The following is a 24697-nucleotide window of genomic DNA, read 5'->3' on the forward strand; positions in this document are numbered from 1 at the left end:
GGGCCTTTTCATCACTTCTAGAAAAACCCTATATACATTACCCACCCTGCCCTTGGCAACCACCGATTTCCTCTCTTTCTCTATGAATTTGACTACTTCGGACAGTTCATATAAATAAATCATAGAAAGTGTGGCCTTTGTGACTGGCACCCTTCACTTAGCAGTGTTTTCAAGGTCCATCCATGGTGTAGTGTGGATTAGTGCTTACTTTCTTTTTGACAGCTGAATAACATTCCATTGTATGGATGGATACATCATGCTTTGTTTATTCATTTATCAGCTGATGGATACTCACTGGATTTTAAAATAACCTAGAAAAGCAAATTTTTTTGGCATCTCCTGGGCGAGTACAGGAGCTTAAACCAATGAACACAGGGCCTCCAAGCCGCAGTGTGGAGATGTAATCCCAAATACCCCGGGGCCATGTACAAACCTGGTGCTTTCTGTTTTTGAAATCGCGGAAATAAAAGTCAAAGCTAAGAGCACGAAAGAGGGGAAGAATCAAGACTGAAGTCTTTAGGGAGTAGTGCAAAAGAACATAATCACACATCAGTGTTTGCATGTTTTATATGCATGTTTTACATCTGGCTGTAGCTGAACCTTATATTATAAATGCTGTGATTAGGAAAGGCTTTGTTTGGTTGCCTTAGATAAAAGTCTCGATGTTTGTATTTTGGAAGTATTAGTAACAGGTATGCCGTGACTCTCAGTTAACCATAGATGCAAACCTTAGAGCAGATGCTAAGTGGCTGCTTACCCAGAGCACAGGCACAAGGTTTCAGAGGAAACAGTCCACTCAGCATACGCCAGTCCAAGAAAACCAAACCTTCTAAATGAGGGGTGACGTCCCGGAGCCTGACCTCCCTGTTTGGGGGACCAGGGAAGGACTGAATTCATTGTCCACTCCAATGCAAGAGAGACTTACTGGAAAACTGCAGCTCAAAGCCCTTGCTGGTGTTCTCGGTGTCAGTGATGAAATCAAGCCACAGACTGCTAGATGTGCTGTTCAGAGTCACCCCCATCATCTCCGAACGGCTGAACACCCCCAGCAAACGGGCGGAGTTGTTGTTGCCGTCATAGACCTGGATGTACGAGAGACCCCCGACCCAATGTCAGTATGGCCTTATTTTGAACAACAGTTTCTCATCTCATAGCCTATATTTCCAGAGTTTAGCACCAGTGCTGACCGTTGGAGGGGCCATGAGCCTCAGATGCAGGGAAGATGGCACAGAGAGCTAGCAATGGAGCAAGTGATCTGCCCCTCATGTCTCTACTCCGTGCCCTTCTGTGCCCAGCCCGTCTCAGTGTGAATCCAGTCTCTAGGAACTCCTTGTTGTTCTAACCTTTCCAGTGGAGCTCTGCTCTGTCCCCCAACCCCCAGATGGCACCAGCTTACTCTTCAGCAGCCTGGGCAGGCCAGGATGGGGCCGCCTGAAGGCCCAAGCCATCTGTTTCTGCAGACAGGCACACTGAAAGCATTCGACAGCTCTGCATTGCTAAACAGTCCTGTCCTTCCAGATGAGACAACTGTCCTTCTGCCTAACCCTACCCCACTGGGGCAGTGGCCTATCTTGATGACCTATCTAGACATGGGCCATCATGATCCAGCAGCACAGAGTAAAAATGACCAGTGTGTTATCGTGTCTTTCCTCTCCCCAAGCTCAGCCTCTGTCCCTGCCCTCCTAAAATGAGGGCTCCAGCAAGGGCCTGCTGGGCTTGCCAGGGGTGGAATTGTGCAGGCATCTGGCTTCCCCGACACCCATCTGTCCCCTGAACTTCTGAGCACTATCAAAGACAACAGTCATCGGAATAATGAACTGGCTCCCCAGGTTCTGAGGTTGCTGCTCCTTTCCAGATAATTGTACAAATAACAACAGAAGTTGTGATTGAGTGAAGGACCCCCCTAGTGCTCTGGTAAATATCAAAGATGGGATCTATGGGTGGGTGATGAATATTTGTGCATGGCTCGGGATGTGGTGCCAGCTGCCAGCAAATTGGAACAATATTTCCATTCTACTATTTATGAAGCAAAGCCTTCTAAAAGAAGCCATCCTTCAAGCTAACAGTGCTATATATTATAGAGATTTGTTCAGACCCCTGGGAGCCTCAAGTCTGTTTCCAGATTCCATGTACAATATCACTGAGAGCTTGAGAGAATTCTGGACTTCCAACAGACAGAGAGATGACACCAGCTCAAAGAGTTTAGCCCACTGAGACATCCAAGTTGCTAAATAAAAATATTTATGGTGCATAAACAATGAATTTTAGAACTCTGAAAAAAAATAAAATTAAAAAACGTTTTAAAGTTTTTTCTAAATATAATATCTTTATCTATAAATGTCAATTTGAAAATGACTTTAGCTAATCTGCCCTGCTGTATGTGACTACAATGAATTTATTCACCTTTAAAAAAATATTTGTACCCATGAACACATACTGGAATTAATTGATCAAGTCATTAGTTATCAACACTTGCTGACATCACAATAGGAAAAACAGAAGAGAATCAACCATATATCATGTACACCACTATTTATGGAGTCATTATGCTAAAAAAAAAAAAAAAGAAAAAGAAAAAAAAATCAATCCTGAATTGTATCGAGTCACTGGATCCAATTTTAACTTATAGGAACTACAGAAGATGGAGGGATCTATGAAATGATACTCTGGGACTATGTTTGGCAAAACCCAGAATATGAAAAATTCCACTGGGCAAGTTACCTGACTTCCTCAACAAATAAATTACAAGGGATGGAGGAAAAAAAAAGATAGAGGCAAAAATCTATAGATTAAAAACCATATGAGACAACCAATGCAATGCATGGGTCTTATTTGGATCCTGATTCAAATAAAGTGTAAATTTAAAAAAATATTAGGACATTTATGAGATAATTGGAAACTTGAACATTCATTGGATATATGATGATGTTAAGAGAGTGTTGTTAATTAATAAAAGTATAATGGGAACAGGATTATTTCCTTAATTTCCAAGCATTATTCATTCTAACTCATTAAGGACAAAAATGTTCATAATGTGTCATTATGATAAAATATTCATTGCGGAAAACTTATAAAACAGAAGAACACATAGAAGATAAAAACAACTTTCATAGCATGGAGAGTAAGGAATAACATGGAAGACATTAGGAGAGGGAAATGAAAAGTGAATTGGGGTAAATTGGAAGGGGAGAGGAAGCATGAGACTGTGGACTCTGAGAAACAAACTGAGGGTTTTAGAGGGAAGGGGAAGGGGCATGGGTGAGCCTGGTGGTGGGTATTAAGGAGGGCACGTACTGCATGGAGCACTGCACATTTTGCATAAACAATGAATCTTGGAACATTGAAAACATAAAATTAAATTTTAAACAAAAAAAATTAAAAACGAAACAAAACAAAAAAACAACTTTCAGCACTCACAACATTTTGGTGACTATCTTTCCAGGCTTTGTTCTATGCATATTTTTCCTTATATATATTTATTTCTTTATTTTTTTATATAAAAACAAGATCCAACTATAGATACTATATGATGACCTACTCTTTCACTTAATATAATGTGCATATTTTTTGAAGCATTAAATATTTTCCCCAACGGCATTTAAATAACTGCAGGAATTTCCATCATAAAATTAAACCAACCCACACTGTACTTATTCACACATCATTGTCCAGAATGTGTGCCCAGGCAGATAAGGGACATTCAATAAAAGTATGATAATTAAATAAGCCAACGTTTTCTTCTAGAGTACTTTTGTCTTTAAGTCCACCTGGAGTTTATTTAGGCATGATAGGAGATACAAGCCTACTTTTTTCTCCTTGGTTGACTAGCCATTTAACCAAACCCTATAAACATTCCATCCACTGCCAATATTAAATTGACTTTTATCACATATACAGTTATACATTTGGTTTTGTCTGTCAACTTTCTAGTCTATTCTATTTCTATTTGGTACCTATTTGTCTTTTCCTGTGTATGATCCATATCATTTAAGTTATTATGGCTTTATAATATACTTAAATATTTAGTAGGGCAAGTCCTCTTTCATTTGTCCATCTTTTAACTTAAAAAATTTTATTCCCCCTTGTTTATTTTTCTAGACAAACTCAAGATGAACTTTCTTAAACACACACACACACACATACACCTCTTGCTCCCCCCTTCCAAAAAAACCCCCCAAATAACTTGTATAATTCTGACTGATTAACATCATAGGTATGAGTTAGTAAGAGAAAAAGTCCATCTACATGATACTGAATCTTCTAACTCACATAATATCATCTGGCTCCATTTAATCAAGTTGTTTTGCAAGTCTCTTGGTAAAATTCTCTATTTATTTTTGGGTATTTTTTATTTATATTTTTGCAGTTGGAATTGAGCCTTTCTCTGTATTTACTTTAACAGAATACAGCTTGTCTATAAGAATACTTTGATGGTCCAGATGGGCCTTTGTCTACATTTATTTTCTAACAGAATATTGCTTGTCTATAAGAATGCTTTGATGGTCCAATTCCTCATTATATACTGGGGATGGTCTGGTTTCTGAGAAATCCAAGAGAATCCATACACATACGTTAACAACTAAACTTCTTCCTTTTTTTCTTTCTCTAGTAGATGTTTTTATTTTCTTCATCTTCATTGCAGTATAATTGACAAATAAAAATTGTATATAATTAAGGTGTACAGTTTGATATTTTGATGCACATGACCATTACATCTGATATGACAGTTCAGCAAGATGGCTGGCTTCAAAGTAACTACACTACAGGGACAGCTTTGTCCACACAGTTACAAACAAGCAACATTCCCATGGACACATGTCTGCTTGTACACATGCTTGAGTTACTTCAGGGCATATGCCTGGAATGGTGAAGCTGGTTGCTGGGAAGATCCATCCTTAGCTTTGTTAGATATTGCCAGATTGCTCTCCAAGAGTAATATAAATTTAATCTCTCACTGACACTGTATGACAGCTTTCATTGCTTTGTATCTTTGCCAACACTTGGTATTTTCAGACATCTTAATTTTTCCCAATTTGATGGGTGTGAAATGGTATCTTGTTTTAACCTGTATGTCTTTGATTATCACTGAGCTTAAGCATCTTTTCATGTGTTTATCCATACTTCTACTTTCCTCTTATGTGAATTTCTTGTTCATATCATTTGTTTATCCATGAATCTGAAATCTTCCTGCATTTCAGTTTCAAGTCCTTCATACTTTTCTCAGTAAAGATTATGCATGTTTTTAAGACTTATTCCTAGGTGTTTTATAGGTTTCTCTTCTATTATGAATGAGATCTTTTTTTCCCCCTGAGTATATTTTAGTTGGTTGCAGACACATCAGCCACTTTGCTGAATTGTCTTATTGGTTCTGATAGTTAATCTGTCAATTATTCTATATATTCTAAATAAAGACAATTTTATATATTCCTCTCTAATTTTTATAGTTTCTTTGTTCTTTCTCTGATCTTATTGTGATGGCTTGGATTTGCAGCACAATGTTAAATACTCCTGGAGATAGCACAACTCTGGTCTTGCTCCTGACTTTACTGGAAATCCTTAGGAAGTTCTATCATTAGAATAATGTTTGTTATAGGTGTTGGTAGGAACTTTTTAAAAAAAATAAGTTTAATACAGTTCTCTTCATAGTTTTGAGATATCTTAAAATCATGAATGAGTGCTGAATTTCATCATGTGATTTTTCGGGGTGTACTGGGAGGATGATGTATTTTTGACTTCTAATGTTTATAGGATATTAGGTTAAATCACGTGAAGTTGCCAATATGTGACCAGCTTTGACCTACAGGAATGTGTTTCATAGGGTTTGCCTACTATTGTAACACTGTGAGCTTTTCTAAGATTGACACGTCCTCACATTCCTAGAATCAGTTCTGCTCGGTCATTTTTGCTTTCATACACAGCTAGATTCAATATGACACTGTATGTAAGGTGCTTAGATCTATGATCATATATGACTGATCTGATAGTTTGTTCTTCTATGTCTCTTATTCAGTCCACTATCAATATTTCTACTTGCCTCATTTAAATAAAACGATTGAGGAGATAGATGTCAATTTTTCTCTTTTCTGAGCCAGTTTAATCGTCACAGTATTAATTATTCCTTGAATTTTTTTTTTTTTTTAGTTTACCTGTAAAATAGTCTATGTCTGGGTCCTTGAGACAGGATATGGGGGAGAAGTCAAAATTTTTAAGTTAACTATTGGTTTATTCAGATTTTTATCTTTTCTTGATGTTAGTACTTCTTAATCTATCAAAATGTCCATTTTACCTAAGCATTTAGATATCTTAGCTTACAGTTGTTCCTAAGTATTTTCTGATTGTTTCACAATCTTGAGATCATCTTTAACTATGTTCCTTTTTCCATTTCTAAAATTATATGTTGGTGGCTTCTTTATTCCTTGATCAGTCCTGCAAGGTTTGTATTTTTTATCTATTTTTCAAGGAACCAGTTGGTTTTATTAACAATAGCTATTGTTCTTTGGTTGTATTTTTTTCAGTCATTTTTGACTTTACCTTTAAAAAAGCCTCTTTCTCCTACTTCCTTCAGATTTATTGTTATATAATTCATGCTACCCAAGTCCTTATTTATTTTTAACCTAGGTGATGCATCAGAGACTAACAGAGGTATATTGAAAACTTCCACCATGACTGCAACTTTATTAAAAAAATTTTTTTATATTTCTAGCAGTTTTTATTTAATCTATTCATGCTATGTTATTTGGCACATAAAGTTTGTGGATTGATTGTACATTTTATTAACATAGAAGAATCCTCATTTTAATTTCCTTATGAGGTATGAGAGAAGTTCTCAAAGTCATCTCATAATAAACTGATTTCATTTTTCTGTGCTTTACCCTCTTTCGTTCATTGCCTCCATCCCATTTTTTAATTGGGTGATCATGTTTCTCATCTTTATTTAATCCTTCCTCATCTTGGATCGCTCTATTTTCATTAATGCCTATTTTTGTGTTATATTTAAGATTCTCCCAAATCCTGTTAAGAATACAAAGTAGGAGCTGCTTTTAAAGTCTTTTTTCTTCATCGCTTACAGAGGGGCAATTAGCTCTCACTCTTCAGACAGGTTCCCTTATTCTGATCTATGGAATACTTACACACTTTCAGTTAATTTTCTTGTTAGCACACCACTGCAGAGGGAGCATAAAAGAAGGTAATGGAAATGCCCAGTGGTCTCTGGAGGGAAGCAGAGGGATTTCGTGAGAAAAGGCAAGAGGTTTCCCTGTTCCTGGTGCTGAAGTGTGTGTGTGTGTGTGTGTGTGTGTGTGTGTGTGTGTGTGTGTGTACCTCTTTTCTAATGCACCTGACCACTCTTGTTAGGCACCAACCAAGATGTTGCCCTACTTCATCTGGCTTGCCAACAAAAGCCACATGAAACCCAGAATGTTCCACCAAGAGGGAATGGTGGCTCTGTGTGGTCTCTCAGACTTAGTACTCTTGCAGAGGAGCCAATGGTGTGGACGTCTGGTCCCTGCCAACAGTGCCATGGCCTGTCCTCGGCTCCGGGCTCTGCTGCTGCTCTGAGCTAGGTGGCTGGAGATGCGTTTTTCCCTCTGGTTTCTGGCACTCCATCCACAGTCAGGATATCACTTCGCTTACGTGAATAAAAAGTTTGATTAGGCCCTTTCTCAATCTGGACTCTTTTGATATTTTATTTGGTAAAAATTCCTTTAAGTGATATGTGAATGGTACCCTTGCCTAATTTTCAGTGCTGAGCCACAATCCTCTGTTCTTCTGTCCTTTTAAACATTCCGGCGGGGCCCCGCAGAGGATGCCATTATACATGTAGCCATATGCTTCATTTGCCATCTTGAGCTGGAAGTCGTCTTTCCATTCTATTGTAATTTAAAGGCCCTTCCTGTCTTGCTGATGACAGGTCAAAATTTTGGTAGGAGCCAAAATAAAAGCAATCAGTTCTGGGAGAGAAGCTGAAGTAGAGTAGGGGTATGATTTAAAGAATTTTCACTTATTAAAGGTAAGAAACAGATCAGGGGTCACAAATGTGAGCAGAGTTATCTTGTGGGTCAGAAGAACAAGACTACACAGACAGTGTGGAGAACTGGTCAGATACATGGAATATTACATCTTAGGCAATAAATAAGGTGTGGAGGAGGTGACAGGTCCTCCTTGGTTAGGAGCTCAGGTGTGCATTGGGGTTTCTCTGGAGAGACAAGAAAGTCCTCAGGATTAGGAATCCACCAGTGCTTTGGGTGAGTTCCAGCTGGGCAAGGGCGAGATATTCTGGGACCTGACTACCGCTCTGGGTAGCTCTTGCACACATTCCTGTCAAGGTAGACTAGAGTGACACGCTGGCCCAGCAGTGCCATGGCCGCTGATGTGGCTATAGGGCCATTCTGAATCCTATTTGGAAAACCATAACTGTGGGTGTGTCTTCATTCTGAAATAGTTCTGTACCTGTTCATGTTCCAGGTTCTCCACCCTGAGGAGAAGACTTAGAAGAGGAAGGGGTTCTAGGAAACAATCTCATCTCCCTGGGTGCTTTGCCCTCCCTTTCCCAGGCCTTGTTCTATAGAAGTTCTAGGGGTCCTGGGGTCCTACAAGTGGTCTTTCAGCCAGGTCAGAGATACAGCCTTCTGAGGAGGATACACCAGAGGCCTGGCCACAGGAGGAAGAGGGCATTCTTCAACAAGAAGGCAGAACCCACTATTAGGAAGGTGGGGGGTAGGGGAAGCTAGGCAGGAAAGTCTGGAACATCCCCCTAAAACACAGGCATACATCCCCCTCTCTCCACAACCCTGCAGGACTACCTGGGGTCCTACCTCCTAAACAAGTCCTCCCTGATCTCTGACCTGGGTTTTACCGCCTAAGTCTCTCCCTTCTTACCCCAAATGCCTCAGAAAGTCTCGCTTCTGTCTGTTAAGCTGCTCACCTAATCCCTAACCCCTGCTCACCTGGATGGGGCAGTTGTGTGTTCTCACCTGTTAACTGCGTGTTAGCTGTGTCTCTGAATCTAGGCCACCGTGGGGAAGAGGCTCAGGCACCAGCCATTACTCCATGTGACCTCTGGCAGCCAAGGAGCCCCCTGGTCTCATCAGGCCAGACACATAGAACTGTGGCTATGTACTCCCTTCAAAACCTGGAACTTAGATGTCTCCAAAAATCCTTTCTCTGTAGGCCTGACAACAGCCTTCATGCAAGAAGGACTCTGCATTTCATCAACTCCATCTGCAGCCCCGGAGAGAGGAAGTCACTCTGGCCTTGCTGGGACCGACTATACCCTCTGAGGCTCTAGTGTGGACGATGAACTCATGGATGGAGAGAGGCGAGGTCTGGGGGCTGCCTGAAGACACGGCCCTTGGAAATTATAAAATCTTGTCTATTGTTCACTTAAAAGAAGATGCACTGCTTTTCTGTCTGGGGAGCTAAGAGGTTGCAAAGTAGAGCTTAAGAAGCCAAAAATTGGGCCCAAACCCCGCTTGACCACTTAGCATATTCTCTTCTATGTCAGGTGTATCTGGTCCCAACCAATCATCTCATGGGCCAAGGATAATTAGGTAAAAGTGAGAAACACTTTTCAAACGCTTACACACATGCATGCACGCGTGTGTGCATACACACACACACACATTCTTCATTGAACACATGCTCCAGAGAGTGAGTCAAGAATAGCATCTTTGCATAAAAAGCACAGTTCACTCATCATATCTAGAGAGAATCCTAAGGGATGGGATTATTTAATGCTTTCTCTTCGGGTTCTTCAGAGTAGTGACCTCTCATTGTTTTAATGTCAAGACTTCTTGGGCTGCAGGCAATAAAACTGTATTAGGATAAGCTGAAAAAGGCTTTGGAAAAAGTTTCTTGGCATAGGATGAAAATGGACACACTCTGTGAGATTTTCCTTATAATCCATTTCAATAAGGCAGCTCTTAGAGAAACTCTCCAGAGTCTACTCTTTGATTACACGCATACTCACACATCATATATGACTGGAGATACACACGGATCACATACATACAAGGACATGCAAATCATTATGTGTGCTCAGTGTTGTAACAATCCCTTTTCTATAATCAAGTCCCGACACCTCTTTGTCTGACATGTAGCTTGAATCCACTTTCTTTAACCCTGCTGCCACACATGGGCTGTCACCATGGCACAATGAATTACTAGTCTTCCAAAACATATACTCAAAAATGTCCTCAGGTGCACACACACATAAGATACAGTGAGACACGTATGCACACACACAGGTCCCTCAAACCAAGCTAGTACGTAGACTCAGATTCACATACATGCAGAGATGTACACATAAAAGGATTTCCATAAGCAAGTATCTACACAAATGCACATGCATATTCTATGAGCTCTTCACTGTCCAGCTTGATGGTCAGAGTTCATGATGAAAAACCTGACCCACTGGCCCCTCAAGCTGAATTTATGATTATTTATCATGCAGTCAGCCTGTTCTCTACCATATATGTATTTGAGAACAGTCAGCTCCGAAGCAAACTCGAAAGCCACATTCTTAGACTCTCACAGACCTTTCTCCTTTGAGTTCCCACTTTCTTCCAGATGAATGAGGACAATATCCTGGAACTCAGAAGGGAAGATGAAAGTGTGGGCCAATCCCACAGAAGTAAATGAGGAGGTACTCAGCACACTGCTGCCTACTGCCACTTACATCTCCTATGAGATCTATTGGTTTTACCTTGAGGACATCTCCTTCTGACAGTTCGAATGTCCTGGCTTTAAGCTGAATGCCCTTTCCCGGCTGGGTCTGGATGGAGTAGATGCATTCGTGGTTGTTATTGTAGTTCACAGGAAAGTTGGGGGACAGCAATGTGCCCTGAGTGCCCGTGACTGAGTTCCCACACTCAGCTGCAAAGAGAATCACAATAATCACCAATTAACCCCCATCAGCTAAATCCAGAAAAGAACTCACAGTGCTGGAGGACCTTACAAGGATGACACATTGTTTGCCTTTCTGCCTGCCCAAATGCCTGGTTATCTGTCCATTTGCCTGCCTGTCTGGAGGACTGCTTATCAAAGTTTTTTTTTTTTTTTTTTAACATATCTGCCCACCTGTAGTTTTGCCCTGTTTCTTTATCTCTCTTGTTCTATGGGTCTGTCTCTCTTCTGCAGGAATAGAAATGAACCCACCAGGCATCCTTTACTTTCTTAGTGGCATGAGGCAGACCTTCTCCATACCTGTTCATCTAGTATCATAGCAACACAATGACTGAGGAGGATGTCAGTGGCGGTTGGGGGTGGTCAAGTGAGGAGAGATGAATCCTTTCAGTATCAGAGGCTTAGAAACTCAGAAGGGGTCAATGTTGAATAATTATTGCTAGCATCTTCCAAACTTCAGTATTAGTCACAAGGACCAATCCCATAAGGTAGGCATAATTATCATCCCTGTTTTAAAAGTCAAGAATCTGGTACTTAGAAGTTCAGATCAAGTCTCTCCATTTACCAAGAGGAGGGGGCTGAGAATTCAACCCTCCTGGTCCTGGACTTTAAGGCCACTGAAGCTTTGGAGAAAGTTTTAGCATAGACCCACTGAAACCCTGTTTCATTCAATAGCTAATGAATTCATAGCTTCCTCTCAACATCTTTTTCTCCTCCTCCAGAATTAGTCCTTCTTTCCCCATTGTTCCCGTACTTTTGTTTATAGCTGTCATCACATTTTTATTTCCCCATTTGTAAACATTTCTGTTTCTTCCTGTTGATCCTTTGGGGCTGGGTCCTAGTTCTGTCTCTCTGCCTCCATTCAGTGCCTGGGCGGGGCGGGCATGAGAAGGTGAAAGGGGAGGGAGCTCAGTGGCAGGGCATGGTTGCAGAGCCCCTCAGCTGTCTCTCTAGGGTCTTTAATAGTTGTAAAGTCCTCCCTCCCCACACTTCCCTGGATCAGAGCATCTGTTGTATTGCACCCTAGCTGCTTGTTACTTGCCTAAAGCCCCCACTCGAAATGTAAGTTACTTGAGGACTAGGGTCATGCTTAATGAATCTAAACTTCCAAGGCTTAGCCCAGATTGTCTGTAAAATAAATATTTGTGAAATGAGTGAATGAATGAATATGGAGGACACAGACCTCAGAAGATGTACATTCCTAAAAATAATTAGGTTCCAGAAGGATGAAAATACAAGTCCAGATGGCAGGCACATTACTTGTCTGGACATATGGGGAATTGGGAGCACATCTTGAATCTCTGAGGTTGATGGTAGCAAGTCTGCTTTCTTGAAACCATCCCTTGGTGTCCCTATTCTGGGCGCAGTCATTGGTAGAAGGTTGTCCCTGAGGTCAACCAATGGGCTATACAGTTAACCCTAATTGTCCTAAGTCTGATATATGCTAGGCCAAGGCAATATAGATGGAGATTGTGACACAGGGACATTCAGAGCTGAGCCTCTTGTGGTCTTGGTTACACCTATGTGTGTGTCCTCTTGTCTCCAAGGCTGTTCTTAGACCTCTGAAGACAGTGTCCATGTCCCACAAGTCCTTACTTTTTCAGTGGGCCCTACTCCCTGAGCTCTGGCCAATTCAGGACAGCTTCACTTTCCTAGGAGTTTATATAAGTCATTCCCATGCACTGAATGTTTGTGGCCTCAGGCCAAATCCATACACTGAAGCCCTAATCTTCAGTGCGATGGTATCCCGAGGTGGGCCCTTCACAGGTGATTGGGGTTAGTGACCACATAAGCTGAGGAAATGACCAGGGCCCTCTCTCTGCCTTGTAAGGACAGCTGCTATCTGCAGGCTGGAAGAGGAACTCAACTAGACACAGAATCTGCTGGTACTTTGATCTTAGGCTGCTTGGGCTCTAGAAACATAAGAGGTATCTGGTGTTTAAGCCACCCATGATATTTTCCTAGAGGGGACTGATCATTTGTGTTAGAGACTGTCTGCAAAGTGTCCAAATGCACATAATGAATGTGGTGAGCTGGGGCATAAGACTAAAGTGATAGCTGTGGACAGGCACCATGCGGACATTTTCTGGGGGCCTGGAGATGAGGGTGGGGATTTGGGGAGTGGGTGCTGAGGACTGTGCCCCTGTATTACTCAGTCTTGTCACGTGGGCAGCACCCTGAAGCAGTTTTCCGTTATTTCTGGAGTCACACACTATTGCTACTCAGCAATCCCTCCAACTAGGGAGAGGCATGGGGAGCAGTGGGATAAGATGGACTTTGGAGACAGACAGCTGAGTTATATCAACACTCTGAACCTCAGTCTCTTCATCTCCTCATCTGGGCATTAATAGCATCTGTGTAAGACTACAGAGAATAAATGCATGAGATTTTATGATTAAACAAGTGAGCATGTGGGGACTGCTTAGCATACAGTAGGCTCCCAATAAGTGTGATTCCTCCTCTTTTTCCCCATTAATCCCAGGTGAAACTACTCGGCTTACCTGATTCAGAGCCCTAAGTGCCTGTGTTCTGGGGCAGGCAGAAAGCCCGAGAAGCTTCTTAGGAAGTGCGTTCACAGCATCCTCACTAGTCCTGATGCCTCTTGCCCTCTGCCTAGTTCTTAAATTTGGCTTCCCGTAAACATGGGCTTTGGCATGTTATTGGACACCTTCCCTGGCCTTGGCTTCCTGCATGATAGCTCTGGGGCTCCTGCTGCCCCAACATGCTCGTCTCCTCTCCCCCACAGCCCAACACCTTGATGAGGAGAGACACAGAGCTGATAGCTTCAGATGGGGCCAGTCCTTGGCCTATCACCAGGGCCGGACTCCCTGACAGGACCTTTGCCTCAGGCACCAGGGAAGGTACAGGAAGGTAGAGGGACATGACACTTGCTTCTGGGAGAGTTTCCAAAGTAACAGGGGAGGTGAGCAGATGCACTGAAAAGCTAAACACAGGCATCAGTGGAAACAAATAAATGTTCCGGAGAAACAAACAGTCATATGCACAGGAAAGTCCTGCCACTGACTGAGGCATCTGTGACTTCTGTCATCCTCATCAGAAGAGGTCTCATTAAGGAAAGGGACTGTGCCTTATCCATCAGTCTGAGGCTCTGGAGGCAGAGGGTTCACTCTTCTCTATCATACCGGGACTCCCAAGGACAGGGCCATGTCTCCTGCTGCAGACCAGGACCCTTGGAGCAGGGCTGTCTCTTCCGCATGGAGTCCAGGGGCCCCTAAGGTCAAGGGCTGTGTCAACCCATCACACCATGAATTAGAGCCCAGGGCTGTTCATCTCCTTCGCAGCCAAGAATGTTTCCTGGTAACACTGTATGGGCTAAGTCATCCAATTTACACCCACAGTGCCTGTAGCAACTGGGAGCATCCCAAGGGTGGGCATTCCCATGAAATCTCCAGCCCGAGGCTCTGTTGCAGGGCTGGTGGTAATTAGAGGTGATTATAATTGCTGTGCATTATTAATAACACATGAAACAGAAGACAAATGTAATAATGAAAATGTTGTGAGGTGTCATGAACACACAGTAATTGGAATAATAAGTTAAAGAATGAGTTTATGTAATGAGATCAATGAGGCAAGAGTTTAAGGAGTGTGTGCATCTGTGATCCCGGATAATCCCATTCAAGAAAATTTTCCCCCAGACCTACTTAGCTGAAGATGTTTTCCTGGAGAAGGAAAGAGCTGCTGGTGGCCAGACAGACACTGAACGTGGGGGAACGTGTAGGTCTGTATGTGTGTCTCAGTCAGGGTGGGTGGAGGCTCAGGGGTTGGTTATGGGAGAAAGGATAAACTTTGGGATGACTTAACTGGCCAAAATGGAAATCTGCATCTATTGTTTTAATGTTTGCCCTTTGGGACTATAAAAGGTTATTGGTTATTGATAAATAACAATAAAAAGGTTATTGGGAAAATGGTGATAATTACATGGCCCCCCACTGGCTTATGCAAATTATGTCAACTACTCTGGAATGAAGCCTGTGAATTGCCTATTATTATCTCTGTTTTATAAGCCAGGAAGCTGTGGTGGAGGGGGTTTGGTGGCCTGCCCAAGATCTAACAGCTGGTAAGTGACTGAGCGGAGACCTGACCCTGGTGACTGTGCAGCCCCAGCCCTGTCCATCTTGCCAGCCTGTTTATGACTGTCCTTCGCTGAGCCCCAGGCTCCACAGAGAGGTCTCTGGCTGGGCTGACCTCACGGCCCCTGTTGCAATCAGCACACTGCGGCTTCTAGCTCTCTGGCATATTGGGGTTTTACGCAAGATTTCACTGTAATGCTAACGGTGAGCATTCATCCAGGCTGTGTTCCATCCGGCCCTGTGTGAAGTCCTTAGCGAGCAGAGCCATCAGCCTTACAAATGAGGACCAGCAACTGTCCCTGCTCCCTGGATATCACTCTACCTCCCCACCCCCCGGGGGCCCGGAGCTCGGAAGAGTCTTCTTCAGAGCCTGGCAAGGAGGTTAGGCCTCCCATCCGAGGCCCCACTGCAAGCAAGTGTGTGCTAAGGCAGTCCCCAAACCCAAGCCTGTTGGCCTCTGGGCCCGCGTGTGTTTCACCACCTCACAGCAATTGACTAACTTTTGGCCCACCCCATTAGTGAAGCAAAATGAAAGCACGTGACCACCTACCAACACACCTTGGCAGAGGCGAACTCCACAAGCGCCGTCTGCCCCCCAGGCACGTGATGCGGGCCGTGCCCTCCAGACGGTACCCGGGGAAGCAGGAGAAGATCAAGGTGTCGCCTACGCCAAACTGCAAGCCCTTCCGGATGCTGTAGGCTGGGACCTCAGGCTCCTCACAAGGCTCCAAGTCATATTCTGGAAAAGGAGCAGGAATGCTGGGGTCAGAGACAGAATATGGAAACATATAGACACAAACACCAGGGAGAAAAGGGCCAGAGATAATGACAGACAGAGGTCAGAATACATACACACTGGCCCACAAAAGGTAAAGAGAAAAAAAAATGATTATAAGAAGAATAGAGGCAGAGAGACACACCGTGAGGTAACACCATGCTTCTGGTACTGGGGATGGCTCCCCACTGCAAGCAAAGAGAGGACACCGAGTTTCCTGGAAGCATCCTTCCTGGAAGTATTTATGAGGGTCCCTGTGACTTGACCTTTCCCTCCTCTGACCCTTCATCCCCATATTAACTCCAAGCCTCAGGGCTCAAAGACTTTCCTGCCTCTCTCTCCCTAGGCATTGACCCAGATAAATTCAATCAGCTTGGTTCTAGAGGGTCAGAATGTATGACCCAGCCGAGGGCAACTTATATTGGGAGAAAGAATCCAAATGCTTCACTCAAACTCTGTCCCAGCAATGCTGGTGCTGGAGGCAGATGGCAAGCATGATGGAATGGCACTTATCACCCAGGGATAAGCCCAGTACCTCTAGTGAGGGCACAGAAGTGACAATTTCCATTGTCCCCAAAGGTATTTCCCTTCTGGGGCACAGTGCCCCAGGGCTCTATGTAGTAAAGAGAAGGAGGTTTCCTTAGATGAGGGGAGGCATGGTGGCTAGATATGTCCCTGGCCATGACCTGGCCAGGCCCATGGAAGATGGCTTCTGTTGGAGGGACAGCGTGGGGTTGAGCTGGGCCACATCCCAGTTCCTAGAGGCCAGATATCTCTTGCCCATCCTGGGAGATCCCATGGGATGAGTAGAGACACTCTGGGAAGCAGTGGGACAAGAGTGGTGGGGTACTTGGGACCAGAGCAGTGAAAGGGTCTGCTTTTCTTCCGGAATGCCAAATTAAAGAGCTTTCTGCATAGGATTCTTAAACACAGGGATAAATATTTTTTACTACTAAATAAGCATTGGTGAAGAAGTCCCCAAATAAGACTCTAATATGTTCATTTCAAATCCCTTTCTTCTTCTTCCTCTTCTTTTTTAATTGCTGGGGTCATGAAACAGTGGAAGTGAAATCAGCAGAAGAATTATGTATTCCTAGGACAGGAGGGGATGTCCTAGTCCAACCAGTTATACTGGTGATTTTCAGAGTGGATCTAAAACACCTTCAGGGAAGATTCCCCCAAACACCTGCTTCCCAGCCCATCACAGGGAGGCCTCATTGTATCTAACCCAACAATCTTTTGCTGCAGCAAAAGTGAGGTCATTCTCCCAGGGACTGGAAAGTGGATCAATGTCCATCTGCTGGGAAGACCAGAGGCTGGCAGCAGAGGGAGAGGCAGAATATTCTGCCATCTCCTCCCCCAGGGGACCCCAACGTGCTTTACCTGCGAAGGTGATGTTGAATCCTTCGTAGGACATGGAGAAATCAGAAATGAAGCGGACCTGGGCAGTGAAGTTGCCATAGAGTCCAGCGCTGATGGGGGCCGGCAACCGTGAGCCGGTCAGCTGTCTCAGGGGCTGCGAGAAGCTGCCGTTCTCGGTGATGAGGAGGTAGTCGTGGCCACTCTCCAGGTGGAAGGTGTGGAATGTAAAGAACACACCTGTCAAGAGACCGGAAGGGTCCGGGTGACAAACTGAGATGGCTGCAACAGCCGTAGTGCGAGACAGGATTAGCACAAATATTTCGTCCATGGACGTCTACCAGTGGGTTGGGGTATGAGCATGCACTGATAGTCACATACAGGGGAACCAGAATGAATGCGTCTGAATGATCCAGAATATGCCATTTGCCCACAGGTCAGGGAGAAGGACACCACCTTATGGTTGTCAAATTTGAAAGATTTATGGCTAGGTCTGTGAGAATGCTTCATAGCCTTTCACTCATTCACAGATTCTCTCATTCATTTCTCAACAAGTATTTGTATATCTGACAAGTGCTTCCTCTGGGCTAGGATCCAGGGCCAGGGAGGAGCAAGGGGATATACAAGACATTCAACAAAGAGCTACAGTACAGAGTGACAAAAGCGCTATCAAACATCATTCAGAATGTTCCGGGGGCAGAATGGCAAGCACTAAACAAAAGCGATAATATTCACTAACATTTCGGCACTAAGTATCTGCGTGGCACTATGCTATGTGTTTTATTGCCCTGTAGTTGGCCCCTATCAATTGGAAGAGAAGATCTGAAAACCCAGTTAACCCCACCAATAACTCATCTCCATTTTACACCCAAGGAAACTGAGGCACAAAGAGGAAAGGCATGTGTCCAGGGTCACCCATCTAGCAGGTGGCAGAGCTGGGATCTGGGTGCAGTCTGATTACAGGGTTGCGTAAAACAGCTCCATGACACTGCTTCTCCCACTACAGAGAGAGAACAGGCAGGAGGGGTGGCCAGGTACTGAGATGGGTCTGGCGGTGAGAAAGATGGGGTGGTAGGATCTCAACACCCGAAGCAGCTCTTGGACCAGATCCAGATGGCCGTCTGTGTTTGGGTGGGCCTGTGTGTAAATGCATGCCCACTCACACATCAGCACGCCCATGGGAATGTATGCTGTGGGCGTGCTAAGGGCAGGTGCTTGGCTAGACTAGGGGGGCTGGATTCACTTGCTATTCAAAGTCCACGGACCAGCAGTATGGGCCTCGCCTGCAAGCTTGTTAGAAATGCAGAATCTCAGCCTCTGTCATAGACCTTCCAAATCAGAATCTGCATGCTAACAAGGTCCCTAGGAGATCTGTAGGAACATTAAAGTTTGAGGAATACTTCTCTAGATAATTAGCGACAAGTTTTTGATAAATCATGTTTGGGTCCAAGCTCTCAATGCTAAAATATTTAAAATGTTTTCATAGTCTTGCTTCTCTATGGATGGGACCTGGTAAGCCCAGAGTTTTGGGGATTCTATGGGTGGGGGCAGGGGAAAGAGAAGCCCATAGAGGTGGTAGAACTAGGCATGCAGCTTGTAAATGCCCTGTGCCCAAGCGACTATGTTACATCTATGGACCTATTTCCTCAAGAGAACAAATCCTAAGCACCTACTAAGTGCCAGGGCTGGGCTAAGCAGTGAGAAAGATCTCTCAGTTTAGTGGAGGAGACTGACACATCCATAGTGAGAGCCCAGAATGGCGGCACAGAATAAGAGTGCTAACTAAGCCCAGAGGGTTGGGAAGACTTCACGGGGTCACAGTCTTTGACAGGATGGGTATGAGCATTTTGGGGATGTACAGGTATGTGTGCCCACATGTATCCTATCCTCCTCCCAACACATCAACACAGGTGCACACGAGAAACTGTTCTCAGTCTACAGTGCTTGGGAAAAGGCTCGGTGGAAATGTCTTTCCCTCCTGGTAAAACAAGGGTTGGGTAGCGATTGGATCAGACACAGTACAGGGAATTGGAGCTGATGAAGCGCTAAGCCTCGCACTCTATTCTTCAGCGTGCAAACACAGTCCCTCCATAGGAGTAAACATTTGGCTGGCATTCTAAGGATGAGTAAACAACTGAGATGAAGCCCCTGGGTTTCCCAGCTGTGCTGATTGCTTGAGGCTCTTTTGGTCATTGTGAGAAAATGAAGACATTGTCACAGAGGCCCCATGTTGGAGTCTGAATCCAGATTTGGTGTGACAGATGCACACACAAACTGATACTTCACTGGCGTGATCATGTCGAATCCTATGAAGGATGAGTACCATGCCAGGCAGACATTCAGAGCTGTGGAAAAAGCGTGGGCTTTGGGAGGGGACCCAGACCTGGGTCAACGGCCCATCTACCAGCTGAAGGGTCTGGGCCGAAGTTGCTCAAGTGTGTCCTGAGTTCTAGTTTCTTCCACCATAACATGGGGATGATAGCATCTCCTCATAGGTAACATTTAATTCTTGGAGTGAGGAACAATTAGCATAGCAGATGCAGAACCCACAGCATGGTGTCTGACACATAGTAGGTTTTCTTTTTGCTCAGCTTGTCTAACTCCTAGACAGCCTTATGGATTGAAAAAAATTTCACTTCTGGGGTCTCAGCAAGGGCCCATTCTTTGGACTCCTGAATTAGCCATTCCCTTTGGCTGGGAAGTTGAATAATTCTGAATTTCATAGAGTTCAAGTTTCTCCAGCTGTTCCTCTGCCTCCTGGGGATCAATCAGAGTCAGTAACCTAATGGATTTGTTAACCTGAGATACTCTTACAGGCATTGCCCTCTGCAGAAGGGTCTGAGTTCAATTTAATTCTATTCATATAAATATTTCTTGAGTTCCTCATGTGTCAGGCATAGAGCCAGAACCTAGGGAAGCTGCAGGAAACAAGGCAGACATGTCTCCCAAAGGGCTTGGAGTCTGTGTGCGGGGAGCAGGAAGGCACAAAATCATGTGGGAGCCCACGAAGGGGAGCCCAGCTCACACCCAGGCCTCGGAAGAAAGGGTCCAGAAGGCTCATTATAGGAAGTGAGTTCAGAAGATGAAGAGCTGGCCACACAAGAGGGGTGGTGGAGATGGTGCAGGAGGGAAAGTGTTCCAGGGAGAAGAACAGCATCCCAAGACACAAAGCTCTAGAGGACAACAAAAGTCTGGGAAGTTCTAGGAACTGAGAGAGCTTCAATGTAGCTAGGACTTAGTATTTACAGAACTCAGAAGGAGGCTGAGAAAGGTGAGCAAGGGCTATAGGCTCACACCAGCTATTTTATAACTTCAAGCTTTATACTAAGGGTCTGGTAAAGCCTTTAAATGGTCCTAAGGAAGAAGTGACCGGGTCATACATCAGTCACCCTGTATCGATGCTCTGCCTGGAACACCTCTTGTCCTGGCTAATACTTGTTCATCCCTGAAGACTGGCCCAAGTTTCAACTTCAGGACACCACCTAACCAAGCCCTAGGGTGGTCACTGGATGTTTGCTACCCTTATCCACTCTTGGCCATGGTACGTTAGATGGACTCTAATCTTCCTGAAGGCAGGCAATGCCAAAGTGGTTCAATGCCAGGTTCATGCCACTGGGTTTTCCTAGCACCAAGTTTAAGTGCAAGTATGACATAAGCATTTGCTCAATATTTGAATCGCATTGATTTCTAGACAAAGACACATATAGAAAGGCATAGAGAAACATACCCTGCCCCCCCATGATTACAGATGCCAGACAGAAAGAAAATCATGACTACTGGGGGATGTTCCTTTAAGGATTATGAGGGGGCTACCTTTCTTGCCCTCTTGATGCCACAGAGGAGCTTCTGGCTCCCCTACTGGCCCACTCTGGCCAAGACTTGCTGGAAACAGCTCTGCAGGATGAACAAAGATGCTGCCCTAATCCCTCCTCTCCTCAAGGAGAAGGGGACAACCAGGCCTCACCCTGACTGCCTGCAGGGTCCTTTCTCCCCAAGAAGCTGCATGCCACCCTAATCCCAGTTAGGTCAGGCCTATTAGAGGCAAAAGTGAAGTCCTTAAGCACACGTGGGGAGACTTTGAGTGACTTTTCTTATAATTTTTTTTTTACACAAATACTATAGTTTACATGTAATATTTTTATTTCTCAAAATTAGAAAAAATGGAGAAGATAAAAATAAGAGAGTAGTGGCACTAATGTCTTGAGGTATAACTTTTCAGATAATTTTCTGTACACATATCCTGGTTTAGTTTTTATAAACTATGTTCTTTTGGCAAACATCTCTTTAGGCTTAACAATGTAATACAACTACACCTGTAGGTCTTTATTTTTTAAACTTTTTTTTATTTTTAAAAAATATTTTATTACTTTTATTTTAGAGAGAAAGAAAGAAAGAAAGAGAGGAACGTGGGCCAGTGGGAGAGGGAGAAAAGAATCTTAGGAAGATTCCATGCTCAGCACGGAACCCAACATGGTCCTTGATCCCCCAATCCTGAGATCATGACCTAAGTTCAAATCAAGGGTTGGTCACTTAACCAACTAGGCCACCCAGGCACCCCTACCCTGTAGGTTTTTAAATATTCTCTCACATTATGGCTTTTCATAGCTGCACAGTGTTGCATTATATATAGGTATCATATCTTTATTTAACATTTCTTCATTGACGGACAATTCAGTAGCTAACTAATCCTCCAATTAGTAAAGTATTTTAGGAAGCACCCTTGCAGCTAAATCTTGATGTACAGTTGTACATATTTTTTTCAGATATATTCCAAGGAGTGGAATTGTTGGGTCCAAAAGCACATATATTTTGAAAACTTTTGAATCATATCATGGAACCATCATCCAGAGAATTTCAACCATTTTATACAATGTCAGTGCTGAAGAAGAATATTCATGTCTGCACACTGTCTCCCATACTGTTATGATATTCTCTGCTGACTTGAAAAAAGAAATGGTATTTCATTACTGGTTAAATTTGCATGTCTTTAATTATGAGTGGGGTCAATGTCCTTTCATCTCTATTTCTTCTACTCTGAAGCATTTATAGCTTTGCTCATTTTACAGGCCTAGAGACCAGGTACGTCTTTCTTTAGGATTTTTAAGAGCTCTCCATGCATCAGGTTGGTAATCTTTAGTTGATTATTTATGTTGAAAGTAATTTTGTCCACTTACTGTCTGAATTTTTTATGGCCCCCCCTTTTTTTTTACGTAAATCCACTCAAAGTTTTATTTAATCAAATCTTAAAGTCTTTGCCTTTATGGATTCTGCTTTTAGTATTACTCTGTATAGTACCTCCGCACCTGGGGTTAGATTTTTATGTTCTTCTAGTATTGGAATTTATGTGGTTAAATGTATGAGGTCTGTTTGGTTCTTTTCTTTTATTCCCAAGTGTTTAAGTCTAGTGTTTAAAAAGCATTTATTAAATAATCAATCCTCTCTTCAATGGATTGGAAATGACACTTTAATTATATACTACAAACTGTCTCTCTCACACACATACACAAGTGTGCATGTGTGTGCATGCACAGTCTCACACACATACACACACATAGGACTCTACGTCTGGACCTTCATATGCCTGCATTGGTTTGTGTGTCCATTCCAATACTCATACCACATTGTTAAAATTATTTTAGCCAAATACATTTTACTATCTGAAAGAGTTACTCTTTTAAAAATTTTTCATGGCTTTTCTACATGTTAATTCTTCTAGATGAGAGGTTCTTATTCGAGGGCATGCATCAGATTTACTAGTGAAATCTTCAGAAATCAAAGATGCCTGTTTTCCATCTCCAACATGGAAAATCAAAACATCTACAGTGCAGTCTAAGCATTAACATATTTGCTACAGTGCAGAGGGGTTAAGAACTGTGACCCTGGATGAACTTCAGAATAAGCTTCTGAGGATAGAAGCCATATGTGCCTGGTTACTGTTTATTCCCAGCCCGAGTCTGCCACATGGGTGGCATTATTCAATTAATATTTGCTGAATCAAAGACTATATTATTTCCTGTTTATTTCTAACCAGCACTCTTCCTTTGAACTTGGGTTTCCAAAGATTATTCATGTGAGGGAAGTTGAGGTAACAGTCCAGACTGGTGAGGAATATGAAAACATGGCATCTGAGGAACAGCTGAGCTATGTAAGAAGAGGTTCAAGGGTCCAGTGTCTGAAGGGTGAACATGAGGAGAGGGGGCAGATGGATCCTATTTTCCTCCAGCACATAGAACAAGGAAAAAAGTTTCAGAAACATCTAATAGGCTATTAGGAGGGGTCAGATCTATCAAAAAATGACACCAGGTGCCTATTTGCTGAATGTGTTGGCCACCTTCCCACTGCTGGGGCTGTTTAGGCAGGTGTGGTGCCATCTTGTCGGGAGCAATTAGAGAAGATTTCTGCATTATGTAGGGTTTCATAGCTGGTAATTTCTACAGTACCTTCTAGCATGAAGATTTTAGATTCTTAAAAATATTTGTGGAATGTATTCTGTGATTCAAAGAGATGGGAAGTTTATGGGAGTATTCCGGTTGAGAAAAATTCAGACCAAATGCTGAGGTCACTACATAGGGAGATCCCCACTGAGGCCACCTTGACCTGGAGAACATGGGGTTCTGACCATGTCACAGTCCAATACTTGCTCCAGGCCTAACCACTCACCCTTGCCATGGGATGTTTCAATAATCCAGGTACAGTTCAAGTTGTTGGGGTAGAAGTCAGGAAACCCTGGTGATAAGATAGTCCCACTGGAGCCTTGAATGAAGCCACCACAGAGTGCTACAGGAGTAAAGACAGTGTTGAAAGATTGGAGTGGCCCAGGGAGCTCCCTCACACCACCCTATATCCCCATCCCCAACCAATCCTCCTGGGAACTGGGGAGCTATCTTCTCTCAACCCTCAACCCTCACTAATGGGTGGGAGAGTCAATGCCCCTCCTAGCTCCTGGTCTTCCACAGCAGGAAAGGAATCCACTACCTTAGCACCCCTTTGCAAGGTGTGTCTCACCTTCACAGCTGGGCAGGGCCCGGCTCCACTGGAAGTTAGGCTCACACTCCAGGGGCTCTCCGTCACTTAACGTGTAGCCTGAGTCACAGCTGAAGGTCACTAGAGCGCCCACATAGAAGTCATTTCCATGGCGCTGCCCATTTACAGGGATCCCTGGATCCAGACAGTGGTCTGACTGCAGTGTTATAGCTGGAAAAGAGAGCCCACAGCTGGAATAGACAGCTAACCATCACCACAGAAGGACCCTAGCTGGCCCACAAAGGGAGGGAGGAGAGAACCCTGATTTACAGAAAGCTGAGGTTGTCATTTACCCATGTGTCAAGTGTGGCTGTCGACATCTGCTAAGACATCTGAAGACCTGTTTCTCAAAGAAAATAAGCTGATTCTAGTATTTGTCCATCTGTCCATTCATTCAATTAACATAAGTTGAGTGTCCACTATGGTTTAGACACCATGCTAAGTCTTGGGGATACAGACATGATTAAGAACATGGGGCTGCCCTCATAGCGCTCTCGACCAGCACTTTCTCTACTGGTCTACAAAGAGTAGAAGGGACATCCATCTT

The 24697-nt window shown here is 43.6% G+C and overlaps 1 protein-coding gene across 4 annotated transcripts in view; it reads right to left on the reverse strand.

Annotated features, from left to right (window-relative positions):
• The window catches only part of CSMD2 (CUB and Sushi multiple domains 2), a 600967-nt gene that overhangs the window by 175528 nt on the left and 400742 nt on the right, over positions 1-24697 (reverse strand). For all 4 annotated transcript variants that reach the window (XM_045064163.1, XM_045064162.1, XM_045064161.1 and 1 more), the window contains exons 18-23: positions 24133-24321; positions 23788-23904; positions 17152-17367; positions 15544-15732; positions 10703-10872; positions 926-1082 (exon numbers count right to left, since the gene is read on the reverse strand). In XM_045064163.1, coding sequence (XP_044920098.1) covers positions 926-1082; positions 10703-10872; positions 15544-15732; positions 17152-17367; positions 23788-23904; positions 24133-24321 — 1038 coding nt within the window. The remainder of the gene's footprint in view (positions 1-925; positions 1083-10702; positions 10873-15543; positions 15733-17151; positions 17368-23787; positions 23905-24132; positions 24322-24697) is intronic.

The sequence above is a fragment of the Mustela putorius genome, unplaced genomic scaffold (assembly GCF_011764305.1).
Source record: "Mustela putorius furo isolate JIRA1106 unplaced genomic scaffold, ASM1176430v1.1 tig00003853_pilon_pilon_pilon, whole genome shotgun sequence".
NCBI classification, from domain to species: domain Eukaryota; kingdom Metazoa; phylum Chordata; class Mammalia; order Carnivora; family Mustelidae; genus Mustela; species Mustela putorius.